General features: G+C 40.3%; 1 protein-coding gene across 1 annotated transcript; it reads right to left on the bottom strand.

Moving 5' to 3' along the window:
- nvl (nuclear VCP like) lies at window positions 1–20,553 on the bottom strand. Its single transcript, XM_084735694.1, has 24 exons — window positions 20,397–20,553; window positions 19,764–19,838; window positions 18,850–18,920; window positions 18,573–18,625; window positions 17,799–17,889; window positions 17,659–17,722; window positions 17,276–17,521; window positions 16,446–16,551; window positions 15,976–16,052; window positions 15,696–15,830; window positions 14,443–14,544; window positions 14,225–14,342; window positions 13,096–13,240; window positions 12,638–12,950; window positions 10,073–10,294; window positions 8,214–8,318; window positions 5,545–5,607; window positions 5,155–5,274; window positions 4,977–5,076; window positions 4,527–4,633; window positions 4,208–4,284; window positions 3,977–4,071; window positions 2,872–2,969; window positions 1–202 (listed from the first exon to the last, which is right to left on the bottom strand). The coding sequence occupies exons 2-24, from the start codon at window positions 19,818–19,820 to the stop codon at window positions 161–163; spliced, it is 2,607 nt and encodes an 868-aa protein (XP_084591820.1). The 5' UTR covers window positions 19,821–19,838; window positions 20,397–20,553; the 3' UTR covers window positions 1–160.
- Window positions 20,554–20,650: the final 97 nt, after the last annotated feature.

The following is a 20,650-nucleotide window of genomic DNA, read 5'->3' as shown; positions in this document are numbered from 1 at the left end:
TTTGTCTTTGGTTTCTACACACTTTTTTATTATAAAAGCAGGAATCTGAGTGTTAATGTGTTTACATACATGAGAGAAAATCATTCACTGATAACTGAGGTCAGTGTGAACGCTGAACTGCTGCTGGTGACGGCGTCTGTTGGTCGTGGTCCTGCATTTATCAGCTGAGGGACTCTTTGAGCTGCTCGTACATCCTCTGGTCCTGCACAGGGAGGGAACACACACGCACACAGTCACTGTATGTTGGTGGTTTACACAAAGAAACAAAAGCTTCAAAAGGATCCTGAAGAAGGATGTGAGCCCTGATCTCTGCCTGTTACTGCTCACAACCACAGCTGACTGACTGTTCGAGGTGAGGAAGCACAGACTGTCATCAGTCCACAGTCTCTGCTGGTGGTGTTTCTTGATTATTTTCTGTCAGTATGAAGGAATCTGGAGCTGAGCATCTGTCCCACAGTTTAATGTTGCAGTGCTTGGTGTGGGACTAGTCCGACTGGTTTTCCGGGCTACTTGATAGCAGGAAGGTTGTAGGACAGTGATCTGATAGACCGTATAGGACAGCGCTGTCTACTCTGACAGACATAGTCTGTAATTATCTATAGCATCTGGAACTGTGCCAGAGTAATGCACACATGATGAACCACTGCACTGTGACATGTTACTGCACGACAAAATAACTGACAAGTGTTGAGTAAACAAAGACTTCCATCAGAGGAGATGAAGAGGAAAGAACAGAGCTTGACTTGGTCAGATTCAGAATAATGTTTGAATTAAACTTTGATCCTAATTTAAATCTTTTTTTTTTCCACTTTTAGACTCTATATAATAATCTATAAATTGTGGAATAAAATATAGAATAAACAGTTTTCTGTGTGTTTAAACATCATAATATTCAATATTCTGCAGCTTGGTTTTCGATTAAAAAGAGGTTTTGTGGGAACACGTATATTTTTTGAAGTAAGGAGGTGAAAACAGGTGCACTGACACTCAGGTATGATATTGGTACTAGTATGAAAAATATTAAAAGATGCCCAGCCATAAGCAGGATGTTAAGCTAATAACTTGGACTTCATTACTTTCACCATGTCTTTAATTTATTTAAATTTTTATTCACAAATGTGATTTCTTCACGTTTTAAGGCATATAAAAATGGCCTGAACTTTATTTCAGTGAACAAGAGGAATGCCTAAAGACTCTCTAAATTGCTTCTGTTTTATATTGATTAAAGTTAATTTAATTTATACACATGTATCTTTTCTTTGATACTTTTTGGTATTCATCACTTGTATCAGTTTCTCCCCCATTTTTTTCTTTATTTCCTTGTTCAAATATGCTGCTTGGGAATTTTGTTAGATGTGCTTAACAATGATAATGTTTGTTTGGTTTTGGGAAAAAAAAACTCAGTTCAGCAGCTAATTTGATGAAATGAATCCAACAGAATCGATCTGGTGTCCAGTAAAATACTTGGTTAAATGTGATTAAAGCTGAGGGACAGTGTGTCTGTGGATCTCAGACTAAAGTAAAAAGAAAAATATACCACACTTAGGTGGATCAATGGAACTGTGCATGAATGGACAACTTGTACTATTATTTATTTTGCACAGAAAAGAAGTGGGCAGTGCAGCGTTAGCTGAAGCTGCAGGTCATGTGATTCACTGTGATCCAGTACAGACTGCCAGAACAAACAGTCACTGTGGATCACTTGTATAGTGGTAAATAAACATGAAGCTGTTTTTCTTTATGTGTCTGACTTCTTCCTTAACAGCAGCCAGATGAACAGGCCTTCATCTGCTCCGTCCACATCCAGACTGGCCTGGTTTCACACCTTTGACTCACCGTTTGGCTCAAATCTCAGATTTGTTTAGTGATTCAAATATAAAAAGAAATGATAAACATAAAGTGAACCTTAAGAACAATAGAGTCTGAAGTGTTAGTCATGTAACACCTTCTGTTTGCCTCTTAGTTTCTATATGACAGTCAGAGACTTTGGACCAAAGTGAACAGTAGGTCTCATTACAAACATAAAGATGGAGGCACTGTTTTCAGAAAACTGAGATTTGGTTGGTCTCACCGCAGGACTCGGCAATATGGATTATAAATAATATCTCAATATTATTAGACTGTTCCACAATATACAATATATCTCTCAATATACACACTTTCTCTAATGCAAACACATCATGATCTTATACAATATGAGACACTGTTGTCAATTAAAAAATGTTAAAATGAGTTTGAGCTCTAAAAAGATTTGACTTCTTTGTGGAAGACCCCTCAGGTGCACTTCTTCATTTACACATAAAGCTGATTTTTTATCATTTTTGTATTTCTGAGCCTTTTTAGTGAGGTTAGTTAGAACACTCAGAACAGAGTGTGTTTTTTTTCCCCCTGGAACATGCAGATTTTTAATGAATTATACAAAGAAATCAGAACTTTCAAATAATGTCTAAAAGCATCACAACGCGTATTGCAATTTCTTTAGAAAAGCTGCTGTGAAATCAGGCATTTTAAGACGCAATAATCCCAAAAAAGGCCTGTGAAATCCTGGAGGGACTGATATAATGACTCAGTGGGTAAAGACAGATAACAGAACAGTTACAACAGGCTGGTAAGTTCAGAAAATGACATCATTTTACTGTAATACAGCCTTTAAAACCAGGAGAAGACACTTAGAACACTTATAACATATCACCATATAACAATATACAAAATCTGAGACGATATAATGTCCACATATTTCCCAGCTTTAGCTCACAGGCTTGACCAATATACTTTAAAAGTAGAAGAAAGAGAAAACTAATACAATTCTGTTGATGTGTTACAGGATACTCTGTAGATATTTTAAAGTCAGACAAAAATATCCTGTCCTACCTTTTTGGACACAGATGGACGAACTTTCTTGAAGGCGTCCTCAAAGTTCTGTTTGCTCACTCTGATATCAGCCACAGAGCCAGAGGAGTATGTGTGACCTGTGTGGGACAATGAACACACCTTACAGTCAGTGAACACAGCATGAGACACAGTCCTGTCTGCTTTATGCTGCATACACTAGTGCAAATAATCAGTTAAATGTGTGCCGAGACGTGTCAGTAGTCAGAGCTGGGATGAGCAGGTTTTAGTCATTCAGAGGTTAACAGGTTAAGACTTCTGGACAAAATGAAAAGCAATAACAACTATAATATTTATTCAGTTAAGTTTAGGTAAACACACACCATGTTTACTCCCACAGGTCAAACTATTACAGTTGCACATTTACCAGTGCAAGTTTAATTTAAGACCCCCACATATATTTTGGATTCTGCTGCCACTTAAAAAGAGCATTATTCAGTATTTTTCCTGACTGAATAACTGCAAAAAAGAATAAAGTAAGAACAGGATTAGAGCAGCAAAACCACTTTATAAACCCAATAATATCTCACTGAAAACAAACCTGTAGTCTATTCATGATGTACAGCCGAAAGACAGACGAGAAAAAAAATATGACTTTTGTTTGCCAACTTGAATACTTTTAAGGCCTGAATCCAAAACTTTACAGACCTTCCTTTGAGATCTTTAAATTCATTCTTTTTGAATACTTTGACTCTGCAGGTACCCTGATTAATATACTAAATACTATACATTAGAGCATGACACAGGAGAGGACTTTCACTCCCGTTCCATCCCACTCCCACAAAAATACTCCTGTCCCTTCCCAATCCCATGACAGAGTTCCCAGTCCCGGAAGAATGACTCCCGTCCCATTCTGTTCCCACCAATCCACACTCAAATTCCTGCAAAAAAAAAAATAATAATAATTTCCTGCTCCTACCAGCTCCCACTGACTTTTTTCCCCGTCCCATCCCAGTCCTGTTATCAATAGTGAAAATGACTCCCATCCCACAGGAATCCCACAGGAATCCCACAGTAATCCTGAGTCCCACAGGATTCCAGAAAAAAAAAAGTCAGCCTGTGCTGTACATGTCAGGTGTCACATTACCAGAGGCAGAAGAAGCTGAGGAATGCTGGGACTTGAGGTAGGCCCTCAGGGCATTAACAGACGCTTCCCTCACTAACGCGGTCAGGTCAGCACCACTACATCAGACACACACAAACACACACATATCAGATTCAGATCCAGAAGAGAAAAGACAACTGATGTTACAACTTGAGATAAAAACCTTCAGACTAAAAGCACTATGATACGCTCAGTGGGTGTGTGGGAACTTACGTGAAACAATCACAGCGCTCATCAAAGGCGATCTCTTCCAGACTGACGTCCTGCTCCAGCTGAGGTTTGGTCCCCCCCTGCAACATGTAAACATCAACAGCTGGTTCAGCTCTGTGCAGTCAAAGATGGCATGATATGTGGTTAGCCTAGCTTAGCACAAAGGCTGGAAGCAGAGGGAAACTGCTAGCCTAGCATCTTCAAAAGTTGTTATAGTTGTAGCAGCTTCTTAGCTGCTTCTGCAAAAGACAAAACACAACAGACAAAAATATCTAGTTACATAAGATTAAATTGTGGGTAGTTTGGCTTCGATCCTTCTTACCTTAGTGATGGTGAGCAGGATGGCGTGGCGGTCTGCTGCAGGCGGCAGACCCACATACAAGGTTTTATCCAGACGACCTGGCCTGAGAATGGCAGGGTCGATGATGTCTGCAGGACAGCAGATAGACACAGTCTGTTAGTGTTTGTTAGAACAACAAAGGATGAATTTAGTTTAAAATCATTCTTACAGCTTGAAAAAAAAGTGCAAGAAGTATTTGTTGTTTTGGTACTTTAAATGAAATGTAGGATTCAGAGTAAAAATACTTCCTTAGAAATAAACGTACTTAAAATTCTACTGATGTAAAAGTACAGTACTTTCACCAAAATGTAACTCAAGTGTCCAAAGTAAAATTATTCCACAGTGACTGATATTATGTATGACATTAAACTGTTGCCTGGTTCAGACTCCAGCGTGTCTCTGGTTCAGGTGTGACTGAAGCTGGACGTGTACCTGGTCTGTTGGTTGCAGCCATGATAAAGACCTGCCGTCGAGTCTCCAGGCCGTCCATCTCTGTGAGCAGCTGGTTGACCACCCGCACGCTGGCCCCTGACTGAACACACACAAACACATTAACAGTAACTCTACAGTAAATCAATGATTAAGAAACACGATGATTCATCCCTCTCACCTCGTGGCCCGAGCGGCGAGGACACAGAGCATCGATCTCGTCAAAGAAGATGACACAAGGAGCTGAGTTGCGTCCTCTCTGGAAGACCTGTCTGACAGCCCGCTCACTTTCTCCTACATACTGTAAACACACACACACATTCATCAGTTAGTGCAAGCAGCTGATTCCAACATCAGTGCATGTTGAATGAAGGCAACAATTGCTCCAAAAGAGTTGGAACAAATCTTCAAGATCTACAAAAACAGCAGCTATGAGCACAGGACAGAGGAAACGAGCCTGTCTGAGGTCAAAGGGTTATGAATGAGTGTCAGCTGAACTGTGATCCAGCTGCACAACAATGCACAGACAGTCTCCTCCACATCGACACGCTGCTGCAGCTCAGTGACTCACCATGTTGAGCAGCTCTGGACCTTTGACAGAGATGAAGTTGAGGCCTGACTCATTGGCCACTGCCTGTCAGGAGACAACACAGAGAGACGCAGTGAGACAATGAGCAGCTTTGCATGAATCTTGGTCTAGATGACATCTGACTCCACTTTTTCAGCTCGCTGGCACTGATTTTAGGCACAAAAACATTTTATGGTGTCTCCTCCGAGAGCAACAAAGTGCAGAAGTGTCCTCATGTAGATGATGACATTTGACATTTTGTCAAAATCTTCTGGATCTACTTCTTCATGAGGAACAGTTCCATCTGTTCTGCGCTTTTGTGCAACAGGTTGCCAGATACAGTGGGTGAACATGACGGGACTAAATCTGGCAGCCTTTTTTGGTGGAACCCTTTTTCACCAAATAAGCTCTGGTTCTTGAACTGGTCCATTTAAGATCCCTGGAACCTTGGTGCTATCAAGTGAAGCAGCTCACATTTCCACCAGCTTTGAGTGGAATCATTTTAATCAAGGATGTCATCAATAGACAGCACCGCACAAAGTACAACAACCTGTAGAGTATGACACACCTGTATGAGCCCAAAAGATATTTGTTGAATTTTCGTTGACACAGTTAATAAGAAATCATTTTAAAACACTTAAAAACAACAGTAATATAAGTTGCTTGATTTAGATGGAATTTGAAGGCACATTTTCAGGTATTTTCAGTTCATCTGTACAATAACGTAATAAGTTAACCTTTTAAAATGCAACAGGATCATTTCAAATGGATGAAAATGTAATTGATGTGGTATTTGTAATGGATGGGAGTATATAACAGTTTGATGCTCCTGTGTGGAGTTAATATGAGGTGAGACAGTCAGTTGAGCCACATGTTTTTTTTGACCTTTTCCTCTTTTCCTCTCTTTAATGATTGGTACTTGGATATGATATCATTGTGTTACTTTGGACACTTTCCTATTTTTTGTGCTTCTCTGAGTAAACTGGTGAAACCTTGCCAAGTGGCCCTGTGGAATTTTTCTGATGTGGATTAAGATAAGGGGAATCATTGGAGCGTTAAGCCCAGCTTCACTCAGTGGAAACCTACAACGCTCACTTTGGTGCTCAAGGAAAACCTGCTGTTTTTTTGGTACCAGCTGGAAACTAACTTTTCAGGTTTTCAGTTTATTTTTGGTGGAAATGACCAGAACGACTCAAAATTATGTGGTTGAACCATAACAGGGCCGGTGCCATGCTGGTGGAAGAGGCTCTGCTGTGACAACAAGACTTGAGGAGGTTCCATGCACTCACTCCACTGACTGTTGTTCAACAAGAAATAGTTCCAGCACATTGATTCCCCTTAACCACAGCTTGTTGTTTTCACAGTTCTGTTTTATAGGACCTGTTTTCTGTGTCAGTAGGTGTATTTTTAAACTGTCTTTATGCTCAGCTAGGCAAATTATGTCCTGATTCCAGATCTGTGCGTACACTGTGTTGCAGACAATTCAGCTTAAATTGTTAATCTCCTATGAGAGGCGTTCTACGGCACTAAGAAGTGGCGTGGAACACTACTCAAATTCATACTTGTCAATCCATCTACTCCAGCTTCATGAAGAAGCAGCTGTCTGAAGCCACACAGCAGCAGCAGCCATGGACGCTCACCAACTAAAAGGCAACATAAACTATATTTGTCTGTATTTCATTGAAATAACGTAAAAAGTTAAATTATTATGCAAAACTGATCATTTCCACTAATCATATCGCAATTGGAATGTCAGTCAAAATATTACTTTTTTCTCAAATCTAAAAGTGCTGTAAAATAAAACATATAATGGTTTATATGGGAGTTTGCAGGAAGGCTGCACTGCTGAAAGGTCAGCCATGTTTTTGTGTTTGCATTTGGTGTCATGCACCTTTGAATGGTTTGAGGAAGTTGGAAATTTCAACTTGGAATTTCTAACCACTGACTTTGACTGGAATGCAGCATACATGCAGGCATGAGACTGAAGTGAATGTCTCATTTCACTCTCAGAAAGAGAGTGTGTTTCCCTAAATATTAAACTCTTCCACTGTACCGACATGTATAGCTTGTTATACTTGTACAGAATGACTGATTTTGTCTCAAAATGCTTTTAAAAACTTACACGTGCAGGAAACCTTGTGCATAAGTAATAAAATAAGTTGCACTCTCAGCTTGCAGAGATTAGTTTGGTCCAAAGTCAAATTTTCAGTTTATGGGACTGACACTGAGAGACTCGACAGGCCTCAGCTCTGTGAACAGAATGTAGAAATAATGAAGGACGTCTCCATCAGTGTTCTGTTCCAGGTTTTTCTAATGAAAACTCAGCCATTAGCACGAAGCAGTGACAGACGTTACAGCACTGATGGCCTCTCCTCCACTCCCTCAACCAAGGAGGTTTATAGTAACATCATCATGCAGAAACCAAGGTCAGATTTTTAGAAAGGCTTGGGAAAATAGCATTATAATGTTAAAACATTTGAATATTGGGAAGCTACAGAATAACATAACCTCAAAGAACAAAAATAAAGGACCCGCCCTTTAATTATCCATAAGAAATCAGACTGAACTGATCATTTAGATATATTTTGATAACAAATAATCTGTGAAAGTGTGTTTTAAGTGGACAGTCCATAGTAGAATACAGTTCAAGATACTGTAAAATATTTGAGAACCTTGGCCAGCAGCGTCTTTCCACATCCTGGAGGTCCAGCCAGCAGCACGCCAGACGGAGCACTGAGCCCCAGAGCTTTGAACTGCTCTGGAGAACGCACCGGAGCCTGCAAGACACACACAAACACAAACACACACACACAGCTGTGTTATTCTGTGCAAACACTCAGAAGATGCACAGTGGAACAGATCACAGCAGGGTCCATCCACCACTGAACTCTAAAGAACCCAGTCTGTTCATCATGTAGCTCTGGATGATGTCACAGTCACATGACAGTGACTCGTATCCAATAACAGGCGGAGAAGCAGCCAGCTCATAGTTTGAACGGCAAATCTTCTACACTAAAGAAGCAAGGTGTAAAATATGTCAAAGGTCACTACAAACACACTGGGACCAGCATATCACCAGAGTTACCACCAAGTGTTGCTCACTATACTATCAGCTGTAGGAGTCTTTGGCCTCCGACATTGGAGATAAGTTTGAGAATACCAGCAATACAGTACCAAGGTGTTTTACAGCAGTTCTGACCAGGACTCTGACTCTAGGGGTGATGAAGACACGGAAGGCAGGGACAGGAGAGGCATGAGAGGAAGAGGAGTAAAAGAGAGGTCGAACATCAAAGAGGCAGCGGGGAGCCAGAATATTTTCACATCTAATGAGATGAATGAAGGATTTATTTTCAACCAAACCAAACTTGGTGACTGTTGGAAAGTGGAGGGACTAACCAGAGTGCACTGTGTTTTATGTGCTTTTTATAACACAGCATTTAAGCTGGTCTTAGTTTGGTACAAGAGAGAAACTTAATTCAGAATGTGTATTTTTCTGTTTAACAAGGTAAACAAGTGTAGATACTTTGTGAGTTTATTTAGTTCATTTATGAGACCAGAAAAGTTAAGTGAGCTTGTGGAATGTAATGCACTCCACCTCTCCCAGCTGAAACTATGGGAGGGAGGCCTGAGCTGTACTCAATTAAAGTGAGGATAAGTACCTCCCCTTCCACTGCACCCAATGATGCCTTATTTCTGAAGAAATATGAACGGTGGTCAATTGTGCCATGAATTACAAATATGTTGTTTGTCAATTTAAAAGATAATTTTACAAGACAAGACAGTCCCAGTTCATAACAGGCTTGTTGTATTTAAGACACAAACACCAACTTGGCTGTCCTTGTAACATTATCTTACCTGGTGATCCATTTAATAACCAATTAATAATTAATCAGTTAATCAATTAATCCTTGTATCTCTACTACTGTTAATATTTTTTTCTGAACCAAGGTCCCATGTTGGTCCATGGAGGACTTTGCTTCTATTGCTTCTTGATGCACAAAATGATATAACATGACAGGACTGGCTGCGGCTAGCTGGTTAGCATGCTAGCTTGAGTCGATATCTCCGCAACACGATACATAGATGTCTTTGACATAATGTCAGAACTATTATTTCTTCACATTCTGTTGATTATAAGTTCATTTTTGAACATTTTAAATTAAATTGGTCATTTGTTACACATAACAACTTTAAAGGGGCAGTGTCCTCAGTCATGAAATAACTAACAAAGTTTACCACATGTCCCTGCAGGACTCGGTGGTCCCAGCAGAGGGTCACCTGACAGTCAGCTGACAGTCATGTGATAAAATACAAGCTGACTGACTCAGAGTCAACGAGATAAGAAGATGAAGACATCAAATGAAGATCAGAGAGAACACAGAGCAGAACAGATCATAGAAACTCCTCCACAACTCTGACTACAGTTTGTAAAGGCAGAAAAAGATTAGAATGAGGAGACTCATCCTTCATTTAAAACATGGGAATGATCCCAGAGCTTCCTCTCAGTCTGGAACATGGCTGTTAGATGTACCAGTATGGCCATTGTGAGCTCCTCTCGGATGTCCTGCAGCGCTCCAACATCCTCCCACGTCACATCAGGCACGGTGGCGAAGCCCTCCCTCTTGGCCGAAGGCTGGACGCTGGCCAGAGAGGCCTGGAAGTCTGACATGAGGATGGACAGACCGGCCAGCTCCTCCTCTGTCAGCGTCTCTGTGTTCTTCAGCAGCTGCAGCATGTGACACAGCTCCCCCTGCTGGACAAAGCACACAACATGTGCAATGTTATTTAAAAGCCCCAACAGAACAGAAAACAGCAGGGCAACAAATCTACATATAGGTAGGACAAATAGGACCAACTCTTCAGGTATACGTGTGATTAGAGCTGCAAATTTTGTGTATCTTCCTCAATCAATAGTTGACAATGCTAACAATCAATTAATCATAAATAATAAATAAGATACAAAACACATTTTTCAAATTTTTTCCTTGTTTTTTCTCATTTTGAGTTTAGTTTCCTTATTCAGCAAATTGCTCTGCCAGACAAGAAATGTCAAATGAGGTAAATTTACTGTAATTTCTAAACCATCAATCAAAACTCTTAATTGGTCAAATTCTTAATGGCAATTAATCGATCAGTGATTAATCATTAACATCCCTACATGTGATTATTTCTCTAGTTTGCAGGGAGGGCTCTTTATTTGGTTTTCACTCGAAATAAATCTAAATTGTTTTTTAAAAACATATTTTCATATAATTTTATGTTTGCGTTCATCTAAGAGTTGTTTTTCCAGCTGCAAGAAGTCAGAATGGTTCACCAGAGTTTGTGATTAAGCTGAGCACGCCTCAAAGTCAGCTTTCAGTAACAGAAAACAAAGACAAAAAGGGGACAAATGTAAAAGATCTGCTTAAAAATGTCCCTAAAAGTAGCCTATCACATAATTATAATATATTCAGTAAGCAACATTTATTTATATTCCAATAATAATCCAAGACCAAAATGTTTTTGAGATTTTCTCTCTTCTTTTAAAAATTCCAAATTAACATATTTGATTTTTTAATTGAAAATCATGTTTATATTGTCAAATATTTACAGATTGGACCTTTAATTTGATTGCAAACTCCTGGTGCAGGCATTTCTCGACTGACCTTGACAACTTCACAAGCTAGAATTATATAACGCTGGTTAAATACATAAAGTCTAAGGCCACAGATAAGAAACCTAATGAATGACCAGAACACAGGCTGCTGAGTTTCTGTCTGATGAAGCACAAACACAGCAGCAGGGTGGTACAGGTGTCTGTCTCACTTCCATGATGGTCTGAGTCCAACTTTGACAACAACACAAAGACCTAATGTCCACAGAGACAGACCTCTGGTGGTTTCTGCAGGTTGATTTAGTTCACTTGACTTCAGGAAGTAAAGCTCATGATGAAATTATCCACAGAAGAGGTGCAGATTTTGTGATCAATACTGACCCTCAGTAGGCTGTATTACATAATTACAATTTTTGAGTGAACTAGTCCTTATTCCTCAGTTCATCCACACATGGAAATCGGCCAACTTTTCTCTCACCTTGCAGGCAGTCCATGGCCCAGTAATGTCTTTAGTAAACTGTGTCAGCTGATAGCACAGATAGTGTCAGCCAGAGTCTGCCACCATTACAACATTCAGATTATCTGTCAAATATTACTGCTCCTACACCCAGGTTCAGCAACCTTTATTCACAAAAGAACCATTTTTAGCAAAAAAAGAAATTTTAAAAATCTGTCTGGAGCTGCAACTATTAAATTCTCTATTTCCTCTGAGACTCCTGAGGAGCCTGACCTAAATCCAAAAGAAAAGGTGCCAAGCCGTAGAGTCTTAGTCTTAGTCTTAGTCTGTGAAGCATATTTTAGTTGACAAAAAGACATTTTTTGAAATTCTATTCTGAGTATGAGCTTCACACTTTTACCACTGGAGAATGTAAGAATCACTTACAACAATAAGTGTAAATTAAATTTAAAATCAGAACCATTTAATTTTTTCTGAAAGCCACTAGAGAAGAGTGAAAGAGTCACAGGATGCAGACTCTTTTCCTACCAGACCTAATACATAAACATTAGACATATTCAAGATGAGGTAAACATGATGTCTCAGTAAGAGATTAGTTTATATATCAGGCAAAAAAAAAAACCTAGGATGGCGAAGCGTGGGCATGACCAGCCCTACTCTCCCTCTGTTTGACTTAACTTGACATTCTTACCCAAATCATCAATCATCACTCTGCATACTTAAACTTTTCTGACCAACCATTTAGGCAACAAGTACTGGCCAATCAGAGTAGGTAGGAAAAATATGTCTTGCAACACAATATTGAATGATGCACATCAAAAGGGATTTAGAAGTGGGTGTTTGGAAAGCTGATCAGAAAGTGAATTAAAGTGCACAGATGAAGACAAAGGTTTCTATGAAGAGCTAACACATTCAAAGAAGAAGCAGGATGTTTCCTCCTGGTTTATTCAGGAATGATCAGCTTTCATTGTAAACGCCATCTTTTTGGAAAACACACAGTATCAAGCTGAGGAGTTAGTGAGGTGTGCTGTTAGAGCTGACTGTACCTGCAGGTGATTCTGTCCCGACTCCTCCTGAGGTGCTGGGTTGGTGTCTGTTGCCTGTTGCTCTCTGACCTCTCCGTCTGTCCCAGCGGCCGCAGATTGTCCTCCGCTCTGTAGGGGCTCATCAGTAGAGCTCTGGCTGTGTCTCTGCGGCCGTGCTCTTATTTCCAGCAGAACTCTGTTTACAGCAGTCATGGCGGCTTCGCGGCACAGAGCCATGAGGTCGGCGCCCACGTAGCCCGGGGTGAGCCGGGCCAGCTGCTGGTAGTCAAAGTCCTCCGGCAGCTTCAGCTTCCGACACAATGTCTTCAAGATCCTGACGGAGCACAAAGCATTCTGGTTAATATCATCAACAGAGAGCTGGGAGGAAAATCTGCTAATTTAATGTGCAATAAGATTTTTTATGTCAGACTAATAATAATGTGGATCCTCTGTTTACTATAATCATGTGTGTGGCTGACCTGAGACGAGCTGCTTCATCAGGAATACCTAGGCAGATCTCTCTGTCAAAGCGTCCGGCCCTGCGGAGGGCGGGGTCCAGGGAGTCCGGCCTGTTGGTGGCACCGATCACCAGGACCTGTGCTGTCACAGTCAGACTGTTCAAGTCTGTCAGGAAGGAAGCACCAGAAATATGTCATCTCACCAGTGGAAGTCCAGGTAAAGGATCTGACAGCACTGTGTTTACATCTGTTTTACACCTGCACCTGAAAGCATGTGTGGAGAGCAGTCTTTGACCAGTTATAGTTCAAAAGACAAAGAAACTTTATGTATGGGAAATTTTACAGAAATGATCAGCAAATAAAATAGCTGCCCCAAGAAGACCTATTTTCACTTGCAGCTCTTTACCAGACAAATTAAATAAGTTAAACCAACTCTATTAAAAAGGTATTTAAAATGTCCCAGAGCAGATCTCGACCAGCTTACAGCCTACATCCAGCTATGATCAGTGACTGTTTAACACTTTCTCTGACTGCTTCACATAAAGAGACAATCTATTATACAGACTATACTCTAGAGCTGCTCCCTAATAGTCGACCAAACATTAGTTGATGGGATTGAGGTTTTATTGGTCGGTTAGTCACAGAAAAAACCCCCTCAAATTTCATTTGGGAGCTGCGCCTTGTCATTAGGGTTGGAAGGAAAGCATCAGGGGAACATCTGGAACATGGACCTTTTCTGTTGTAACACTGACATCAGGAAGATGCTGTGAATTACACATAAAGTACATCCCTGCCAGTGTGACACCAAAAATGAGCCCGCTATTTATGCTATTTATGTAACCTTCCATAAACAGCTGACAGGACCTTAGAAAGTGAGGGCTCCCTTTACTAAATGTATTTCACATCTTTTCAGGTTATGCTTTTATTTGTGTACCAAATTATGGCGAGTAGTATCAAGTGTATTAATAAACAGTATCAGTATTGTTAGGATTTTACTGATCGAGATCAACAATAAAATTCTACAGATACCTGTCTCTGGTTACAGTAGAATTTTTCACTTGGTAAGTTAAAAAAATGTGGACTTTAATGAGAGTCTGTTGGTTCCAGCAAGTATGGAGTTAGATGTCAGTGTGAAGGCAGTGTGTCGTACCATCCATGCAGGTTAGCAGCTGAGCTACGATCCTCCTCTCCATGTCTTTAGAGGCCACCTCTCTCTTAGGGGTGATGGCATCAATCTCATCTATGAACAGGATACACGGTGCAGAGCTCTGCAAGGACAGGAAACATCAGATGATGTTGAGGCAGAAATAAATGGTCAACATTATTGATTAGATATAAATAACCAGCAGGAAGAAAAGCAGCACTGACCACAGCCAGCTCAAACAGCTCTCTGAGCTTCTGTTCAGACTCCCCGGACACTCCAGACACCAGCTCAGGAGCAGACACCTTCAGCATGGGCAGCTGCAGCTCCTGGAACACACGGTCACATCACTTTATTTAACAAGCACGCTTAATACATACAACCTTTACTGATGTCCCACTCGTCCCAGGGACACAAAAGAGGCAGGAGCACCGTGAAATGTCAGTTCTCAAGTGAGCAGCATCCCGGCTGAACACACCGGAAGCACCGGATTCGGCCTCTCTGCTCTTTTCTAATCACATGTGGAGCTGATCTTTATCATGAATGATTACATTAAAAGGACTATCGCCTTGTGTGATCTGCGAGGACGGGCTTATCTCCTGCCTGTGTGTCATCTCTCACTGTCCTTCCGTTTATACAGATCTGACAAATAATATGTGGAATAAGTACAGACATTAAAAAACAATAGCAGGGAGAGAGAAGAGAGATGATCAGAGTTGGAAAAGCATAGGATGCACATTTCACCATTTATCATTTATATAATCTATGGCTTAAGTATACATGCACAGTAGTTTTCCACTATTATTCAGAATATGGTAATATTCTGAATTCAATACAGGTCACAGGCCTTAGGCCTTATTCTGAATGGAGCATACACTGGTATTATTTGGGTTTTAGGAGCATTCTTTGGACAATAAACAGCAAATTAAGAATACGAGTCTCATTTGGGATTTTTACAACAGTTTGCGACACACAACCTTTTCTGCTCTGTGCTATAAACAAACCAAACAGCAAACAGTTAGCAAGGCTGGGGTAGAGAGACATGCACAAAAGAAAATCTCAAATTTGTGGTAGTTGACTAGAATAACATTTTATACAACAGGCTGTATACAAAACTATTTACAAAGATACATTTCTTTGTCCTCAACTAAAAATAGGTTAGTTAGTGGGTCACAACTGTGTGAGCTCTCAAGCTCTGTGATAATGAATCACTATTATTCTTTTGGTCAGGATGAATACGTATGAGCTGTTCTGTTGGGTTTTTAAAAGAAAAAATGTTAATCTTATACTAGAGAAAATACGTTTACCAAAGATAAAGATTCAAAGAATGGAAACAATTAAATTGCTGCTTATTCTGGACAGTAAAGCCTTGGAATGAATCACTGACAGATACAAGGCGGGGAATCTACTGATGTAAAACAACATTTAACTTTTAGTGGGAAGTTACTCTCTCCACAGGTTGGAGTTGTCCAGCACTCACCCCTGCCACAGCCTGGGCCAGCAGGGTCTTTCCACAGCCAGGAGGTCCGTGGAGGAGGAAGCCCCTCGGAGGAACCATCCCCAGCTGCTGGTACACCTCTGGATGACGCATGTGGATCAGCAGCTTACACACCTCCTGCAACAACGACAAATCACAGCAGGTGAAAACTACAACACCAATGGATAAAACAACATACACTCAACACTGCAGCCATCCCCATTTTACAACAGAAGAAAATTTGGTGCAGAAACAAGCAAAGTAGCAAAGTAAAGATACCAACCGTTAACGTGTCTTCATTACCTCCCACATCTTCAAACTTCAGAGTGGGATACTGCAGCTCTGGTGACTTTGATTTAGCTGAGAGGGTCAGTAAAACAGAAAAAAATAACTTGTAATGCAACTCTGTGGACTAAATATATTAAACAATAATGAAAATAAATATTAGGTGCAACCCTAAAGGGAATTCTCAACAATAAGGATTATATTGATGTGTTAAGAATCTTATATTTATAGTTAAATGAGGCAGCATCTGTCTTTTATTTCAGCTGTTTTTATTGGATTTTACATGTTGTACATCCAAACAGATCAAGGCACATATGAAGATAAAAAATAACTTAATTAGGTAGTAAGACATATAAATACATTGGAAAAAATAATTTACAAAAATAAATTCAATTAATCAGATCAATAAAACCAGGAATAACAGCAACAACTACACAGAGTTTAAAAAAAAAAAAAAAAAGCCAGTACCTTTCTTATTCAGGCTGCGAGTCTCAGTAGTTTCAGTGGATGTCTTCGTCCTTTTTTTGGACTTTTTGTGAGGTTTCTCTGGCTCCAGCATGGACACATCTGTCTGCTGAGGACAGACACAAATGGCAGTCAGTGTGTGAGTCAAACATCATCAGCTCAACATACAGTACAATGTAAATACCCAAATATAAAATACTCAGAGTCATTATCAGGTGGCCACACAAACCTGAAGTTAATCCACGTCACAATGTTTGTTTAAGTTCTGTTTTCATGTTAAAAACAAACTCTAGTTAGTGTTTTTTTTTTCTTCAACTACTGATATCCATTAACCTGACTTCCCAGACAGTTTGTTACACAGAAACATCTGGGCAGTCGTCCTTTGAAACTGTTTGGAAAAAGGCAGGCACTTTCCGAAAAACGCTTGGTGGGTTATTGGATCAATTATCTATCTATCACATCTACCACAGGCTAACTCAAACCAATCAATTTGACATGTGTCATTTCCATGGAGGTTTCTCGCTGCCATCACACCTAAATCAAATGCCCCAGCTGCCAGTAGTCCCTCCTAGGATGCTGATTGGCTGCACCACTTTGGGTGCGGACACAAACATAAGTTGAAGCCTGGCAAGATGGATTCTTGTGTGATCTTGCAAATCTAGCCGCCTCGCGCCATAAGATATTCATATCACTCAAAAAAACAAATTTGTGTGGGGATCTATAAGGCAGTATTTCATGTTCAAAGCTTACTTCCTCTGTGACAAAACAACGCAACACCCACTTAGTTGCAAAGTCAAGCTGTTAACTCTTCTGCATGCCCTCTAGTTACATACATTTGTGGTTGTATTAGTTGGTTCGTCTTCACACAGGTCGATGAGGATGTTGCTCTTCTCGGGGCGTCTGCCTCGATCGATGAACCAGCCTCCTGTGGAAACCACCGTCCCTGCAGTGGGAGTGTGGCTGGTCGTGGTGGCAGGACTGCTGGCAGCAGGCTGGTCTCTCCTGGGGGAGCTGGTGTTGGAGTCAGGCTGCCCCTTCCGGTACAGAGACGTGAGAGAGCTGTTCATGTGGTTGGTGGGCTGAGGAGGGCGACAAGCGTGCTTAATTAGCCAACGGTGTGAGTCAAAGGAAGTAATATAATAAATTCTATCACCAATATGTTTTTAATAGAATTTCCCAGATTGTCCTCAGATTTAATCTTCACATAATTTCTTACAGCGTTCTCCAGAATCTGGTCTTCGCTGTCAGAGGACACGTCCGAGCTGCTGCTGCTGCCTTCACTGTCAACACAGGTTTGAATGGGGTTAGCTGGACATTTAAAGAGACAGTATGAGTACAGCAGAGAGCCTCCTTTACCCAGTGTCATTGTGGCTGTGTTTGGCTCTCTTCGCCAAGTGTTTGCTCTCCAGAACATTGAGGTCAGACTTCTTCATGACTGCTTCGTACACTGTGAGAGGCAGGTGGAGAAGACAAATCAGAGCTCCTCACAGGACAAAACAAGAGCAGGAACATAAAAACTGGAATGGACTGATTGATAGGTGAGGCTTGAGAGGTATTGTACGTAATTATTTCTGTTTGTCAGAATATTTGTTTTATTTTGACGTGAGATCTTTTCTACAGAAGATCTGAGAGATGAGAGGAAGTGAGCAAAAAACATTCTGGTATATTTTTAAGTCTGGTCTACATTGTTTTCTTTCCAGTGTTTATGACTTAAGCACAGGTGAAAAAAAAGGTTTTGGCAGGGTAATTTATCTGAGTTCTACTCTCTTTTTCCACCTGTGAAAAAAAAAGTTTTGGCAGGTTTTTTTTTTCCAGGATCATTTTTCGACATTCAGCACAGATTAAAATACATGTCTAGATAAAAAAGACATGACAGTGATGTTACATAACTTGTTTAAAGACAGAAAAAGATCTGCACGCTGCGGCTTCCTTTGATATAATTTATTTAGTACATCCACAAGACCACAACAGTTTGAGCTCATGCTCCTCTTCAGATTTTGTCATACATACAGAAACGTGATCTTCAAACTTATTACCTTCACTCTTATCCTGTCTGCCCTGCCATTATGAGAGACAAACAAAGTACAGTCACAAAGTAATAAGGCATCAGTCTTCTGTTGCCTCACTTACCTTTCTCTACTTGAATCCTGAAAGCTGTCTTGTTTCTTCTGCCATACTCCATTCTGAGGATATAACAGAAACCAAAAGCTTAGAAAGAAACTACTGCAGTCTAATCCAACAACAGAAACAAAGTAAAGGAATACTTCTCAACATTTTAGTAGAAGTATCTGTGTTTATTTATGGGATGAATTTCTAACTGCAGAAGTCCATGTTGCAAAGGTTGAGCAGCACTTTTGCTGGAGTTTGAGAAGGAAAGAATCCCTTTGTCTGAGTGTGATGAACTTGCCTGTACAGTTTCTGAAGGTCCAGGGCCATGGTTGACAGGTCCACATATTCACTGTTGCTGGATGCCAGATACTGAAAACAGAGCAAGAAATATGAAACGGGATCAAGATGGCCGACACTGATATCAGATACTCAGACACAGTCTCTGATTACACATGTCAATTTTACAAGAAAAGCTAAACTGAAACAACATGCGATTCATGCAAAACAAGAGCAGATTCAGGCTGTTACATTTATGTGACATCACTGCTTTTGTCTCCAACATTTATCCTCAACTTGAGGATAACAGAGTGGAAGTGCTGCTGGGTCTCTCCACTGGTCACATATAGCTGCTCTTACGATACTTCACGTGTTTTGTGCTTATTCATAAGGTGAAGGGCTCACAGCAAGCGTGAAACAGTCTCAGTAAAAACTCAAAATTGCAAGTCTCCTTCAAAAACACTACAAGGCACACTGTAATGTTTGTATAGAATAAAAATGTCTCTATTTTTCATGGCAAAAAGAGTTTAAATTGACCAGCACAGGTCTTCATCAGGGTCAGTCAGGATTTACTTGCACACCTATGCTGTGCCACACTAATGAGTTGAGTGGGAGGGTGCAAGCCTATTGGTTGAACATCAAGTGATACGTCATCAAAGTTACTGATAATAATAAAACTATTGGGGGATAATAGGAGGAGGAGGAAAGAAAAGGGGAGGGAGGGGAAAGCAAGGAAGTGAATGAAAGGAAACATTTATCCTTGTCTGTTTGAGATACAGTAATTGCTTTGTAAAATTTTGCGTATTATTTTGAAGTACAATTGACACACATTTATTCATATTTTTCATGTCTTAGTTGGCTGGGGCTCATTTGCTCAATAAATAGCAGTGAGTTCCTAACACACAGCCCCAGGAGGATGAAGAGATGAACCTGTACCTGCTCCACTCTCTGTCTGAGCCGACTGTCCACACAGCCACCACCTCTGTTCTTCATGTCTGTGCTTCTGTGAGCCTGCAGCAGGACAGAAACAACAAGACTACAGTGAGAAATGTAACCACAACATGAATGATACATTTAAAAAAAGAGCAGTCTGTATCCTGAACTCAATGCGTCTAAGAAACCTCTGAGATTTTACACTGTGTGTACAGTGTGACACACCATGAAACAGTCTCTATCTTTCCTGTCACTCAGTGGTCAACACTCAGATCCTTCAGGACATTTCTACACACTGTCAAAACAGTGACACTCATATATACTACATATATATGCATACAAGAATCAGATATAAAGGTTATTACCATTATGACTCTTAACGAATAATGGTTAACTATACTTAGAGTACTTAAAAATATATATAAACCATAAGTAAAATCATTAAAAAGCAAACAAAATGTCACGTTACGATTTCATGGCACTACAACATTTCTTAAAAAGAAAAAAAACGAGCGGTTTGAGTGACAAAACTTAGAGTGACACATTTATCATTGGCTGTAATATGGAAAGAGACATGACACAAAGCAAACACACACACAATCCCAACAGTTTCAGTTAATTCAAACACTAACTTACGGTTTTAACGTGACAAACGGTTCCTGACCTCAACACAAACACCAGCACATCGCCAAACGTCACCAATTACTCCGTTAAAACTACTGTAAACTATGTTTACTGTCTGGCAGCGTGACTACCAGACACACCGCTGACCCCGGAAACAAACACGAACACATCCGGGTGAGGGTTTTCAAAATAAAACGCGGTCTTATGTTTCTACTGTCTATGGATCTTTCGCACGTTTTATTTTTTAAGTGTGCATGAAGTGTATG

Source organism: Lutjanus erythropterus, chromosome 14 (genome assembly GCF_056507025.1).
Source record: "Lutjanus erythropterus isolate fLutEry1 chromosome 14, fLutEry1.hap2, whole genome shotgun sequence".
Lineage (NCBI taxonomy): Eukaryota > Metazoa > Chordata > Actinopteri > Lutjaniformes > Lutjanidae > Lutjanus > Lutjanus erythropterus.
This window is presented reverse-complemented; position numbering and strand designations above follow the sequence as displayed.

Excerpts from the sequence above, each read along its gene's own strand:
- nvl (XM_084735694.1), bottom strand. The coding sequence starts at position 19,820 with ATGAAGAACAGAGGTGGTGGCTGTGTGGACAGTCGGCTCAGACAGAGA. Across the intron at positions 14,545-15,695 it reads TGGCCCAGGCTGTGGCAGGG|GAGCTGCAGCTGCCCATGCT; the intron begins GTGAGTGCTGGA and ends CGTGTGTTCCAG. Across the intron at positions 4,072-4,207 it reads GAGCGCTGTGATTGTTTCAC|TGGTGCTGACCTGACCGCGT; the intron begins GTAAGTTCCCAC and ends TGTCTGATGTAG.